General features: G+C 45.5%; 1 protein-coding gene across 1 annotated transcript in view; it reads right to left on the bottom strand.

Annotated features, from left to right (window-relative positions):
* Positions 1–15,577, bottom strand: part of LOC115153384 (transmembrane protein 150A) — a 92,488-nt gene that overhangs the window by 14,237 nt on the left and 62,674 nt on the right. Inside the window, exon 6 of the mRNA XM_029698784.1 lies at positions 7,242–7,369. Within this exon, the coding sequence (XP_029554644.1) occupies positions 7,242–7,369 (128 nt within the window). The remainder of the gene's footprint in view (positions 1–7,241; positions 7,370–15,577) is intronic.

Raw genomic sequence — 15,577 nt, 5'->3', positions numbered from 1 at the left:
AAATATTTAAACTTGCAGAAACTCAGTCCTGAACAACCAAATACCACAGTGTGTGTGTGTGTGTGTGTGTGTGTGTGTGTGTGTGTGTGTGTGTGTTCCGGTATGTGAGAGGTCCATAACTACAACATGAAGCAGATCTGGAATGTACCAGTCAGAGGGAGGTGAGGTAGAGAAGGGGAGGACAGGAGAAGAGAGTGAAAGATTGGGAGCAGCGGACGGACGGACGGACGGACGGGGGGGCACTGAAGATGGTGCCATGCAATGCTCCCTCTAATTTTTGGGGGCACTGAGCAAATTTTAGGTCTTGCGAGTGGAAACTTGAACGTTGTGAGAATTTTGTGCAACTTCCGGCGCACGTTTACATTAAACAATGAGGCTGTGCGATATAGTTTTAGACAGTAGCCAATAGGCTATTGTGGCTATTTCAGCATAATGTAGCCCTACCAACAAAACCAATAGAGCAAAACCCATACAGTTTTCACGTGGAAATAGTTTTTGATTTCTATGATATAGCCTACAGTAGCCTATATGTGGTGTTCAATGCAGGCCTACATTGCATGAAAATGTTTTACTTGACCTGTAACACTATGGGTGAAATATGTGACTGTAAAGTACATTGTATTGTGTTGTATGATGCAAGAAACAACTTTACAAAGTAAAATGGAAAATCGTCTGTCCTCGGTTGCAACACTCACTACGAGTTCCAAACTGCCTCGGGAAGAAACATCAGCACAATAACTGTTTGTCGGGAGCTTCATGAAATGGGTTTCCATGGCTGAGCAGCCGCATACAAGCCTAATATCAACATGCGCAATGCCAAGTGTTGGCTGGAGTGGTGTAAAGCTCGCCACAATTGGACTCTGGAGCAGTGGAAACATGTTCTCTGGAGTGATGAATCACGCTTCACCATCTGGCAGTCCGACGGACGAATCTGGGTTTCGTGGATGCCAGGACAACGTTTCCTGCCCCAATGCATAGTGCCAACTGTAAAGTTGGTTGGAGGAGGAATAATGGTCTGGGGCTGTTTTTCATGGTTCGGGCTAGGCCCCTTAGTTCCAGTGAAAGGAAATCTTAACTCTACAGCATACAATGACATTCTAGACGATTCTGTGCTTCCAACTTTGTGACAACAGTTTGGGGAAGGCCCTTTCCTGATTCAGCATGACAAGGCCCCCATGCACAAAGCGAGGTACATACAGAAATGGTTTATCGAGATTGGTGTGGAAGAACTTGACAGGCTTGCACAGAGCCCTGACCTCAACTCCATCAAACACATTTGTAATGAATTGAAAAGCCGACTGAGCCAGGCATCAGGCCTAATCGCCCAACCTCACTAATGCTCGTGGCTGAATGGAACCAAATCTCCGCAGCAATGTTCCAACATCTAGTAGAAAGCCTTCCCAGAAGGGATAGCAGCAAAGGGGGGACTAACTCCATATTAATGCCCATGATTTTGGAATGAGATGGTCGACGAGCAGATATCTACATACTTTTACATACTTATGTAGTGTATATAGTGCAAAGAAATGGGGCGAACACAGTGAAGTTCAATCTCTTGCGTCTCTGCGCGGCCTGGCATCAGCGAGGCAGTCCTGGAGGAGGTGTGTGGATGCGCAAGTGCGCAGCTTAGAGGGAACATTGGTGCCAAGCCAGGTTGTTTCCACCACAGATTTCTCCTGATGCATATTGAGACCTACACAACAGATGTGAAAAACTGGACTAAACTCAACTTGAGACCACCTTTGGAGGCGTGAATCGACTGTCAAACTATTTATATTATGGATGACCTAGCCTAGATCCTCTCATGATGTGGTGCAATGCAACCATTGTGTTATGTGAAACCGTTGTAAAACGTTTGTGAAATACAGTGCATTCGGAAAGTATTCAAACCCCTTGACTTTTCCACATTGTGTTACTGTGTTACGTTACAGCCTCATTTTAAAATGGATTAAGTAAAAAAAATCCTCAATCTACACACAATACCTCATAATGATAAAGTGAAAACAGGTTTTTAGAAATGTTTGCAAAAAACAAAAACAGAAATACGTGACTTATTAGACCCTTTGCTATGAGACTCAAAATGGAGCTCAGGCGCATCCTGTTTCCATTGATCGTCCTTGAGATGTTTCTACAACTTGATTGGAGTCTACCTGTGGTAAATTCAATTGATTGGACACGATTTGGAAAGGCAAACACCTGTCTATATAACATCGCACAGTTGACAGTACATGTCAAAGCAAAAACCAAGGCATGAGGTCAAAGGAATTGTCCGTAGAGCTCCGAGACATGATTGTGTCAAGTTACAGATACGGGGAAGGGTACCATTGAAGGTCCCCAAGAACACAGTGGCCTCCATCATTCTTAAATGGAAGAAGTTTGGAACCACCAAGACTCTTCCTAGAGCTGGCCGCCTGGCCAAACTGAGCAATCGGGGGAGAAGGGCCTTAGTCAGGGAGGTGATCAAGAACCTGATGGTCACTCTGACAGAGCTCCAGAGTTCCTCTGTGGAGATGGGAGAAGTTTCCAGAAGGACAACCTTCTTTGCAGCACTCCTCCAGTCAGGCCTTTATGGTAGAGTGGCCAGACGGAAGCCACTCCCCACTTGGAGTTTGCGAAAAGGCACCTAAAGACTCTCAGACCATGAGGAACAACATTCTCTGGTCAGATGAAACTAAGAATGAACTCTTTGGCCTGAATGCCAAGCGTCACGTCTGGAGGAAACCTGGCATCATCCCTACTGTGATGGCAACATAATGCTGTCGAGATGTTTTTCAGTGGCAGGGACTGGGAGACTAGTCAGGTTCGAGGGAAAGATGAACGGAGCATAGTACAGAGAGATCCTTGCTAAAAACCTGCTCCAGAGCGCTCAGGACCTCAGATTGCAGTGAAGGTTCACCTTCCAACAGGACAACGATCACAAGTACACAGCCAAGACAATGCAGGAGTGGCTTCGGGACAAGTCTCTGAATGTCCTTGAGTGGCCCAGCCAGAGCCCGGACTTGAACCCGATCTAACGTCTCTGGAGAGACCTGAAAATAGCTGTGCAGCGACGCTCCCCCTCCATCCTGACAGAGCTTGAGAGGGTCTGCAGAGAAGAATGGGAGAAACTCCCCAAATACAGGTGTGCCAAGCTTGTAGTGTCATACCCAAGAAGACTCGAGGCTGTAATCACTGCCAAAGCTGCTTCAAAAAAGTACTGAGTAAATGGTCTGAATACTTAAGTAAATCTGATATAAAAAAAATGTTTTTGCTTTGTCATTATGGGGTATTGTGTGTAGATTGACGAGGGGTAAAAACAACTTAATACATTTTAGAATAAGGCTGTAACATAACAAAATGTGTAAAAGGTCAAGGGGTCTGAATACTTTCTGAAGGCACTGTAGTTGTGGAACAGTGTTGCATTGCTGAACTACCTTGTGCTATGTCAAACAACCATGTACAGTTTGAACGTATGTACCTGGTGCTATGTAAAACTGTTGGAAAACGTGTGTGAATCACGGTTGTGGAACCGTGTTCTGTTGCCTTCAGAAAGTATTCATACCCCTTAACTTACTCTACATTTTGTTGTGTTACAGCCTGAATTCAAAATGGAATAAATTAATTTCTTTATCATCTACACACAATACCCCATAATGACAAAGTGAAAACATGTCTTTAGACATTTTTGCACATTTATTGTAAATGAGATACAGAAATAACTGATTTACATAAGTATTCACACCCCTGAGTCAATAAGTTAGAATCACTTTTGGCAGTGATTACAGCTGTGAGTCTTTCTGGGTAAGTCTCTAAGAGCTTTGCACACCTGGATTCTTCAAGCTCTTTCAAATCTTGCCATACATTTTCAATCTGATGTAAGTCAAAGCTGTAACTAGGCCACTCAGGAACATTCCATGTCATCTTGGTAAGCAACTCAAGTGTATATTTGGCCTTGTGTTTTAGGTTATTGTCCTGCTGAAAGGTGGATTCATCTCCCAGTGTCTGTTGGAAAGCAGACTGAACCAGGTTTTCCTCTAGGAATTTGCCTGTGCTTAGCTCTATTCCGTTTCTTTTTATCCTAAAAAACTCCCTAGTCCTTGCCAATGACAAGCATACTGATAACATGATGTATCCAGTACAAAGGTAATTTCTTTGCCACATTTTTTGCAGTTTTACTTTAGAACATTATTGGAAACAGGATGCATGTTTTTGAATATTTGTATTCTGTACAAGGCTTCCTTCTAGTTAGGTTAGTATTGTGAACTAAATACAATGTTGCCGATCCATCCTCAGTTTTCTTGTCACGCCCTGACCTGAGAGAGAGGTTTTATTTCTCTATTTTGTTAGGTCAGGGTGTGGGATGGGCATTCTATGTGTTGTATTTCTTTGTTTTGGCTGAGTATGGTTTCCAATCAGAGGCAGCTGTCTATTGTTGTCTCTGATTGGGAATCATACTTAGGCAGCCCTTTTTCCCTCCTTCAGTGTGGGATCTTGTTTTTGTACAGCTCAGTATAGCCTGCAGAACGTGACGTTCGTTTTCCGTTGTTTGTTATTGTGATTTAGTGTTCCGAGTTATAATAAATACTGAACATGAGCACTTACCACGCTGCACCTTGGTCTCCTTCACCTTACGAAAACCGTCACAGAAGATCCCACCACAAAAAGACCAAGCAGCGTGGTCCGGAGCAATGGACCTAGGAAGACATCCTGGACGGAAAGGGATCCTGGACGTGGGAGGAGATCCAGGTTGGATGGCATCGCCTCCCATGGGAACAGGTGGAGGCAGCGAGAGCAGAGCGGCGACGAGACGAGGAACTAGCATGGCAACGATGGAAGCACGAGAGGCAGCCCCAAAAACATTTTAGGGGGGGCACACGGGGAGATTGGCAAGGTCAGGGTGGAGACCTGAGCCAACTCCCCGTGCTTACCGTGGGGAGCGAGTGACTGAGCAAGCACCGTGTTATGCGGTGATGCGCACGGTGTCGCCAGTGCGCATTCACAGCTCGGTGTGCTCTGTGTCAGCAACCCGCATTTGCAGGGCTAGAGTTAGCATTCAGCCAGGAAGGGTGGTGCCAGCTCAGCGCTCCTGGTCTCCAGTTCGCCTCCTCGGTCCAGGATATCCTGCGCCGGCTCCACGCACTGTGTCGCCAGTGCGCATTCACAGCCCAGTGCGTCCTGTGCCAGCACCCCGCATTTGCCGGGCGAAAGTAAGCATCCAGCCAGGACGGGTTGTGCCAGCTCTACGCTCGAGACCTCCAGTGTGCCTCCACGGCCCAGTATATCCTGTGCCTGCTCCACGCACCCGGCCTCCAGTGAGTCTCTCCAGTCTGGTATGCCCTGTGCCTGCTCCTCGCACTTGCCCTGAGGTGCGTGTGACCAGTCTGGCGCCACCTGTGCCAGCCCTACGCATCAGGTCTCTAGTGCGCCTGCCCAGTCCGGTGTGTCCTGTTCCTGCTTCTCGCACTCGCCCTGAGGTGCGTGTTACCAGTCTGGCGCCACCTGTGCCAGCCCCATGCATCAGGCCTCCAGTGCGCCTTCCCAGTCCAGAGCTTCCGGCGACAGTTCCCAGTCCAGAGCTTCCGGCGACGTCCCCCAGTCCGGAGCCTCCTGGAAGTTCCCCAGTCCGGTGAGACCTGTTCCGGCTCCACGTAAGAAGCCTCCAGTGATGATCCATGGCACGGAGCCTCCAGTGATGATCCATGGCCCGGAGCCTCCAGTGATGATCCATGGCCCGGAGCCTGTAGTGATGATCCATGGCACGAAGCCTCCAGTGATAATCCATGGCAAGAAGCCTGTAGGGATGATCCTTGGCCCGGAGCCTCCAGTGGTGATCCATGGCACAAAGCCTCCAGTGGTGATCCATGGCGCGGAGCCTGCAGTGATGATCCATGGCATGGAGCCCGCAGTGATGATCCATGGCATGGAGCCCGCAGCGACGGCCTACAGTCCGGAACCTCCCGAGACGGTCCCCAGTCCGGAACCTCCCGAGACGGTCCCCAGTCCGGAACCTTCAGCGGCGGCCCGCAGCCCAGGGCCTCCAGCGGCGGCCCGCAGCCCAGGGTCTCCAGCGGCGGCCCGCAGCCCAGGGTCTCCAGCGGCGGCCCGCAGCCCAGGGTCTCCAGCGGCGGCCCGCAGCCCAGGGTCTCCAGCGGCGGCCCGCAGCCCAGGGTCTCCAGCGGCGGCCCGCAGCCCAGGGTCTCCTGCGGCGGCCCGCAGCCCAGGGTCTCCAGCGGCGGCCCGCAGCCCAGGGTCTCCAGCGGCGGCCCGCAGCACAGGGTCTCCAGCGGCGGCCTGCAGCACAGAGCCTCCAGCGGCGGCTGAGATAGACGTTTTATTTCTCTATTTTGTTAGGTCAGGGTGTGGGGTGGGCATTCTATGTGTTGTATTTCTTTGTTTTGGCTGAGTATGGTTTCCAATCAGTGGCAGCTGTCTATCGTTGTCTCTGATTGGGAATCATACTTAGGCAGCCCTTTTACCCTCCTTCAGTGTGGGATCTTGTTTTTGTACAGCTCAGTATAGCCTGCAGAACGTGACATTCTTTATCCGTTGTTTGTTATTTTTGATTTAGTGTTCTGAGTTATAATAAATACTGAACATGAGCACTTACCACGCAGCACCTTGGTCTCCTTCACCTTACGAAAACCGTCACATTTCTCCTATCACATCCATTAAACTCTGTAACTGTTTTAAAGTCACCATTGGCCTCATGTTGAAATCCCTGAGCAGTTTCCTTCCTCTCCGGCAACTGCGTTAGAAAGGATGCCTGTATTGACTGGGTGTATTGATACACCATCCAAAGTGTAATTAATAACTTCGACATGCTGAAAGGATATTCAATGTCTGCTTTTTTTATTTTGACCTACTTACCAATAGCTGCCCTTCTTTGTGAGGCATTGGAAAACCTCACTGGTCTTTGTGGTTGAATCTGTGTTTGAAATTCACTGCTCAACTGAGGGACCTTACAGGTAATTGTATGTGTGGGGTACAGGCATGAGATAGTCATTCATGTTAAACACTATTATTGCACACAGAGTGAGTCAACGCAACTTATTATGGGACTTGTTAAGCACATTTTCACTCCTGAACTTATTTAGGCTTGTCATAGCATAGGGGTTGACTACTTATTGACTCAAGACATTTCAGCTTTTCATTTAAATTGTATTTATTTTTTTAATCGAAAAATATAATTCCACTTTGACATTATGTGGTAAATGTGGAAAAAGGCAAGGGGTGTGAATACTTTCTGAAGGAACTGTACGTACCTGGAAGTTGCCGACCATGATGAGTCCTGCAGCACAGATCCAGCCAGTGGAAAGGCCCGCTGTGTTCAACACACAGTTCTGATGCTTCTCTATCACATGGGCATAACGCAGGAGGACTATGACCATCACTATGGAGAGAGACAGAGAGAGAAATATAATTGTATTAATTGTGCAGACAATAAAATAAACACACACTATGGGACAGAAGGAGGGGGAGAAAAAGTTTAACTCTGACAGTAAACATGAGCCTAGGGGCAGTGACGTTGTGAATGAACAGCAAAAGCAACAACAAAAGCAGCTAGCTAGAGTTCCCCTGCAGCGGGGCATTAAGCTGAAGAGACACAGACAGTGGTGAGAAGAAAATAAATGGTTTCATTGTGTGTGTGTGTGTGTGTGTGTGTGTGTGTGTGTGTGTGTGTGTGTGTGTATGTATGCGTGTGTGTGTATATGCGTGTGTGTGTGTTTAGCGTACCCAAGCATGGAAAACTCACTCCCTTGTCTCCAGGGCTAGTAGGAATAGGAAATGATCCCTCTGTCTTGGTGTTCTGGTTTTGCTTTAACATAGGGAATTACTTTGAGAGAAGGAGGAAGAGAGCTAATTGGCGTTTACTGCATTGGATTATAGTGTCTGTCTTTATGTTGCATGTCAGAATGGCTGGCTGTCTAGCCAACTGTCCTGGTCAATAGGGTTCGGCTGATTCTGAATAAGAACAGTTTCAGTATTGAAGCCTTCAATAGTAACAATATATGTAATGTGTATAGATAGCGCTTTTCATTACAACAAGAATCTCAAAGACGCTCTTAAAACAATGAAACATTTCAGTTAGCCTATTGACAACTCTGGGTGAAAGATCTTCTACGGTCATCCACAGAGGCAGGTGGAAGTCTAATAGGTCACATTCTGTGTCCGATCCCGTGTCCGATCCACTCTCATGCGCACCTTCCTATGGCTGTTGCGGTGACCGTATTACCGCCATGACCGCAGTAAAATTCCATGTAACCGCTGAGTCACGGTAATCTCCTCTTATGCACTCTGGACATGCTTTGGTAGTTGCCAAATTGCTAACGACCATAAGGTCCTAATGGCCTGGTACTCAGGGCTCTACTGTCCCTTTAATCACTCTGACATCATGCAAATGCCTCAAAAATCACATCAAACTCTTATTTATCATCAAAACAGTATGTGCTTTTAAAACGCACGTCACTGTGATGATCAATTTGAAGAAAGTTCAACAGCCGGTTGAAACTAAGTGTAAAACATGGTCGTTGTGGATGTTGTTTCAAAGACTAACACAACGAATGGACAGCTTTCTAAGGTGATTATTAACTCAAAACACCCATATATACATTAGAAATTATGCAATAAACGTAATTAAAATTATGATTGTGCCGTTATACAATACGATTCTCTGGTCTGATGAAACCAAGATTGAACTCTTTGGCCTTAATGCCAAGCATCATGTCTGGAGGAAACCTGGCACCATCCCTACGGGGAAGCATGGTGGTGGCAGCATCATGCTGTGGGGGTGTTTTTCAGCGGGAGGGACTGGGAGACTAGTCAGGATCGAGGGAAAGATGAACAGAGCATCTTGAACCTGATCTAAAATCTCTGGAGAGACCTGAAAATAGCTGTGCAGTGACGCTCCCCATCCATCCTGACAGAGCTTAAGGGTCTGCAGGGAAGAAACTTCACAAATACAGGTGTGCCAAGCTTGTAGCATCATACCCAAGAAGACTCATGGCTGTAATCGCTGCCAAAGGTGCTTCAACAAAGTACTGAGTAAAGGGTCTGAATACTTATGTAAACGTAATGTTACATTGTTTAATTTTTTTTGCAAAAATATACTAAAACCCTGTTTTTGCTTTGCCATTATGGGTTATTGTGTGTAGACCGATGAGGAAAATCCATTAATCCATTTTAGAATAAGGCCGTAACGTAACAAAATGTGGAAAAAGTCAAGGGGTCTGAATACTTTCCGAATGCACTGTACAGTAGGCCAACTCCTATTCTGTTCTTCTGAAATAGATTTTCTTCATATCATGTTTCTTTAGACCCGACTAAAATAAATCATGGATTTATTGTGATGGTGTATTGATTTATTATACTTTTTTTTAAATGTAGCGGCTCGTATGCAGCTTGTATGAGTAGAGGCCTGGAGATACTAAACGTGTTTCTGTTAATTAACGGTCAATTACCGTGAGGCCAGCAGTCTTTTCTATGACAATAGCCACAAAGCTTAGGCCACATGAAGCTGCAATCAACAGGGATAGTCCACCTTGAAATAAACCATTGGGGAAAGAATTTACTGAGCATCTGCCATCTTCTACAGTCTGCAAGCCACTGCCATCTCTTGTTGTTTCAAATAAAAACAGTTAGCTAGCTAGCTAAAATGTTAGTGCTTGACCCTACTGTAGGCTTTTAACGATGAAACATATTGATGTTTGATAACAAAATACATTTCCCTCTAAAATGGCTGAACCTCTCTGATAGTACATTTAGTGTTGTTTTCCAATAGCAACAATATCCTTCTGAGAATACCTGTCATCTCATAATAGATTACAATGCTGATTCAGGATGTGTACTAACTAAAGCAATTGATGAGTAAGCACCTGCAGTGACCTCCATGTTACCATGGAAGGACATAGAATCTCTGAACAAGGTTCACTAGCTGGAAGAAAAATTAGCCTGAAACGGGAAGGGTGTTATATTTGCAATGGTGTGTCCTAATGAACACGACACTGGCCTTGCAATGGGACATGGCTGTGGACATTTCCAACCGCTAATGCCAAATTAAAGTAAATGTGCCCCCACCACAGAACAGCATGTGACTGTTCCTCACACTGGTTCTCTCTGAACTCAGGAAAGGGAGGGGGAAACAGCCATGGCTCAGAGCCAGACCCAGATATTTTGGCTCTGACAAAGCCTTATTTTCCACCGTAAGTCACACCACACCTCACACTTCAAATAAACACATATAGATTTGACACATAAACACACACTCACCAGGGCTGCACAATTAATCAAATCCCGATCTAAATTGCAATATTGACATGTGCAATACCCATATCGCAAGAGAATGTGATTTTCTCCTTTCTTTGGCGGGAGAGGCTATACAAACAATGTCACACCTTGATCTGTTTCACCTGTCCTTGTGATTGTCTCCACCCCCTCCAGGTGTCACTTGTTATCCCCAGTGTAAATATCCCTGTGTTTCCTGTCTCTCAATGCCAGTTCGCCTTGTTTGCCAAGTCAACCAGCATTTTTGCTTCTATTTTTTCCCAGTCTCTTTTGGTTCTAGTCCTCCTGGATTCGACCCTTGCCTGTCCTGACTCCGAACCCGCCTGCCTGACCACTCTGCCTGTTCTGTCTTCAAGCCTGCCTATTGACTTGTACTGTTTGGAAATGGATCTGGTTACTGAAGCCCTGCCTGCCCTGACCTCGATACTGCCCTTCGTCTGGTACTGTTTATGAACTCTCGCCTGTCCCCAACCTACCTTTTGCCTACCCCTTGGATTAATAAATATCGGAACTCAACCATCTGCTTCCTGTGTCTGCATTTGGGTCTCGCGTTGTGTCCTTACAAACAAGCCTGGTTCCCAAATTGTTGAAGTATGTCGCGCAGCTGCGAGTTGAGTGGAGACGAACGGATTCAGTTCAGGCTAGCTAGTTTATGCTTGTGACTGGAAACTTTAGCGAGAATTTGAATCTTGTCTGCCGAAGTTGGGACTTGGGAGATGGTTCAAAATCATTCTGTTTTTGTCAGAGTAATTTTTGTATTTTTTTACAAAAATGTAGACGTTAATGCTGTAGGCCTAGTTGTACATTTTCAGTGAAAATCACTAGTTACAATAAATTTGCTTTAGCTGTCACCCTTGCCTGATATTGGCTACACTAGCTTTGCCTGGCAACCCACAGTTGCAATGGTCAGTCATTGTCATAACGTTAGCTATTTGGCATGTCACGGTTACTTCCAGATGATGGCCAATACTACAAGTAATTTCTCCCTCGCCCATTGAAATAAACATTACTTTATATTACAAGTTTTAACTAGTGCCATGCTGCTGTTGTCAGCATAACCTAGTTAGCTGGGAAGGGCTCATCAGGACAACTGACTAAACTCACTGAACCGAATCCATTCATCATCAATTTGGGCACCAGGCATGTACATGTAGCCTCTCCCTTCTTTGACACTCCGTTAATACAACACAAACTAGACCACGTTACCTCCTCCAATGAAATGTGCTAGACTCCGTTCATTCACTCGCTACATGCACAGAGGATGCCGACCAATCACAAGCAGGCTCACTCACTCGCTCCACGCATTGCACATGCTGACCAATCACAAGCGTCCCCACTTAAAGCGCACAGTTAGATGATGGTGAGGAAAGAAAGGGCTTCACCTCACAGTAGTACATTTCATGTCCAAAAGTATGTGGACACCCCTTCAAATTTGTGTATTTGACCATTTCAGCCAAACCCATTGCTGACAGGTGTATACAATTGAGCACACAGCAATTGCAATCTCCATAGAGAAACATTGGCAGTAGAATGGCCCATACTGAAGAGCTCAGTGACTTTCAACGTGGCACCGTCATAGGATGCCACGTTTCCAACAAGTCAGTTAGTCAAATTTCTGCCCTAGGAGCAACAACGGCTCAGCCGTGAAGTGGAAGGCCACACAAGCTCTGTCCTCGTAAAAATCATCTGTCCTCGGTTGCAAAACTCACTACGAGTTCCAAGCTGCCTCTGTAAGCAACATCAGCACAATAACTGTTCGTCGGGAGCTTAATGAAATGGGTTTCCATGGCCGAGCAGCCGCACACAAGCATAAGATCAACATGCGCAATACCAAGCGTCGGCTGGAGTGGTGTAAAGCTCGCTGCCATTGGACTCTGGAGCAGTGGAAACGCATTCTCTGGAGTGATGAATTACGCTTCTCCATCTAGCAGTCCGACGGACAAATCATGGTTTGACGGATGCCAGGAGAACGCTACTTGCCCTAATGCATAGTGCCAACTGTAAAGTTTGGTGGAGGAGGAATAATGGTCTGGGGCGGTTTTTCATGGTTTGGGCTAGGCCTCTTAGTTCCAGGGAAGGGACATTTTAACTCTACAACATACAATGACATTCTAAACGATTCTGTGCTTCCAACTGTGTGGCAACAGTTTAGGGGCCACAAAAGTTCTGAACTCATCACGAGTGGCCACAGTGACATTTTGCCATAGGGTGGAGAGAAATGTTTGCAGTTTTTAATATGATATCTGAGTGAGAGTGATTAACTAAATCAATGCAAGAAGTTGGTGGGAGCCTTCTCTTACAGCTGGGGGAAAAAGAGGACACTGGATGAAGCACAGGAGCTCAACCTGCCAGAGCATCTACTCATCACATAAAGCCAATCAAGATGGGGATCCAGACAGATGATGATGGAGAGGGTGATGGAGCAGAACTTGGGCTTGGCTCAGGGCTCTGGAGACAAAAAGTAAAGGCACCTGATCCCATAATGCCAAGACATTGGGGCTCTGGAATCAGTCAGAAAGTACTTAAGCCCACTTCTGGAGTTCCCTGACACTCTGTCAGGTGAAGAGTATGTCAGTGTGTCTTACCTGAAGCCAGTTCTCCAATTGTTCAACACAACCCTGCTGGCACCAGAGGAAGACGAACAGGAAAAATAACTCAAAGTCCATAAAGACTAAGATCTTGGACTACTTGAACAACAAGTATGAAGACCCTGGCACACAAGAGCTTATGGACAGGGAATCTTTCCTCGATCCACGGTTTATAATGGAATATGGTAGTGTGGTCAACGTCCCAAGCATAAAGGAAACAGTGACTTCAGAGATGTAGAAAACAGCACGCAAGGTGAATATGATGACCAGAGCGGGTGGGATATAAGATATTTCACACACTGTACTATGTTAACTTATTTATTTTTATGACCTAGATTAAATAGGTAAAGTGTTAAAATGTTCATGCAATTATATATGAATGATCACTGTGATTTTAGAATTATGCATTGTGTAGCCAATTGCCTTGAGACATTTACAGATCTAGGATTCTAATTTGATCACCCTGTTGCATGAGAACTTTCCTGCAATGCTGGACATGTTTAACTTGTAGTGTTTTTGAGGTTTAGAAAGGCTTCTGAAGTTAGTAATTTCTACTTTGACACCCCTACAAAAATGTCCATTAATTATCCTCCACATAATAATTCACATTTCCTGTCATTGCAGGATTATTTTCCTGCTGTAGCAAACTGGCTCAAATTAAGATCCCACATATGTTTTATAATCTGTACTCTATTTTATGAAATAAGGCCTTCTGTGACTGAGGACAGAGCCAGCAGATGAAGGTCCAAGCGAGGGAGCAGATACAGGTTCACCCCCAGCAAAGGCAAAGAAGTCATTGGGCAGCTTCTTCCAAGACCAAGGACAACACCACACCGTCTAACTAACCCATCTCTACACCTACAGCAAGCCATAGAGGCCAAAGTGAAAAGCTACATGCTGTCCCCATCCACTGAAAGCGAGGAAGATCAACTGGCTTGGTGGAAAGTTCACTCTCAAAGCTGGCACGAGAGTACTGTATCTATGCATTCCTGCTACCAGCTCACTGTTAGAGAGGGTATTCAGCACACAGGGCAACGTAGCCAGCAATGGTCGACATGCAGGTTTACCCCGCAAAAAAACTGAAAATGCTTTAAGATAAAGCTTGAATATAACTTGGATGTTATTTATTTTAAGTCCTTTGCTTTTCTTTTTTACAGCTGTATGGTTGAAATGCTGGATTTCCTGCAAAGAACCTATAATTGCTTTAAAGTAAAGCTTTAACCATCTAAATGTAATCGAACATATCTTCTACATAATCCCTAAAAGTAATTTCTTATCATGACAGGGCCATAAACCATAACTAAACTCAGCAATAAAATAAATGTCCTCTCACTGTCAACTGCGTTAATTTTCAGCAAACTTGACATGTGTAAATATTTGTATGAACATAACAAGATTCAACAACTGAGACATAAACTGAACAAGTTCCAGACATGTGACTAACAGAAATGGAATAATGTGTCCCTGAACAAAGGGGGGGTCAAAATCAAAAGTAACAGTCAGTATCTGGTGTGGCCACCAGCTGCACAGAACGAGCAATATGGATGGTGGCATTGTCGTGCTGCAGGGTCATGTCAGGATGAGCCTGCAGGAAGAGTAACACATGAGGGAGGAGGATGTCTTCCCTGTAACGTACAGTGTTGAGATTGCCTGCAATGATAACAAGCTAAGTCCGATGATGCTGTGACACACCCCCCCAGACCATGACGGACCCTCCACCTCCAAATCGATCCCGCTCCAGAGTACAGTACTCGGTGTAACGCTCATTCCTTCAACGATAAACGCGAATCCGACCATCACCCCCGGTGAGACAAAACCGCAACTCGTCAGTGAAGAGCACTTTTTGCCAGTCCTGTCTGGTCCAGCGACGGTGGGTTTGTGCCCATAGTCGACGTTGTTGCCGGTGATGTCTGGTGAGGACCTGCCTTACAACAGGCCTACAAGCCCTCAGTCCAGCCTCTCTCCGCCTATTGCGGACAGTCTGAGCACTGACGGAGGGATTGTGCATTCCTGGTGTAACTCGGACAGTTGTTGTTGCCATCCTGTACTTGTCCCGCAGGTGTGATGTTCAGATGTACCGATCCTGTGCAGGTATTGTTACACGTGGTCTGCGACTGTGAGGACAATCAGCTGTCCGTTCTGTCTCCCTGTAGCGCTGTCTTAGGTGTCTCACAGTACGGACATTGCAATTTATTGCCCTGGCCACATCTGCAGTCCTCATGCCTCCTTGCAGCATGCTTAAGTTCACGCAGATGAGCAGGGACTCTGGACATCTTTCTTTTGGTGTTTTTCAGAGTCAGTAGAAAGGCCTCTTTAGTGTCATAAGTTTCATAACTGTGACCTTAATTGCCTACCGTCTGTAAGCTGTTAGTGTCTTAACGACTGTTCCACAGGTGCATGTTCATCAATTGTTTATGGTTCATTGAACAAAAATGGGAAACAGTGTTTAAACCCTTTACAATGAAAATCTGCGAAGTTATTTGGATTTTTATGAATTATCTTTGAAAGACAGGGTCCTGAAAAAGGGACGTTAATTTTTTTGCTGAGTTTAGTAATGCTGCATACTCAAAGAAAAGGTTAAAATCTCACCTTTCTGGTAAATTGCAAAGGTATAGTCACTTTCGAAGTACACAGTACAAATATGATACAAGTATTAAAAAAATGTATATGCTGTATTACCTATTCAACAAAACTATATGAATAAGGCTTGAAATGACTTATATACTTTC

This window comes from Salmo trutta, chromosome 18 (assembly GCF_901001165.1).
Source record: "Salmo trutta chromosome 18, fSalTru1.1, whole genome shotgun sequence".
In the NCBI taxonomy this organism is placed as follows: Eukaryota; Metazoa; Chordata; class Actinopteri; order Salmoniformes; family Salmonidae; genus Salmo; species Salmo trutta.
The sequence above is the reverse complement of the archived record's forward strand: the minus strand, read 5'-3'. Positions and strand labels throughout refer to the sequence as shown.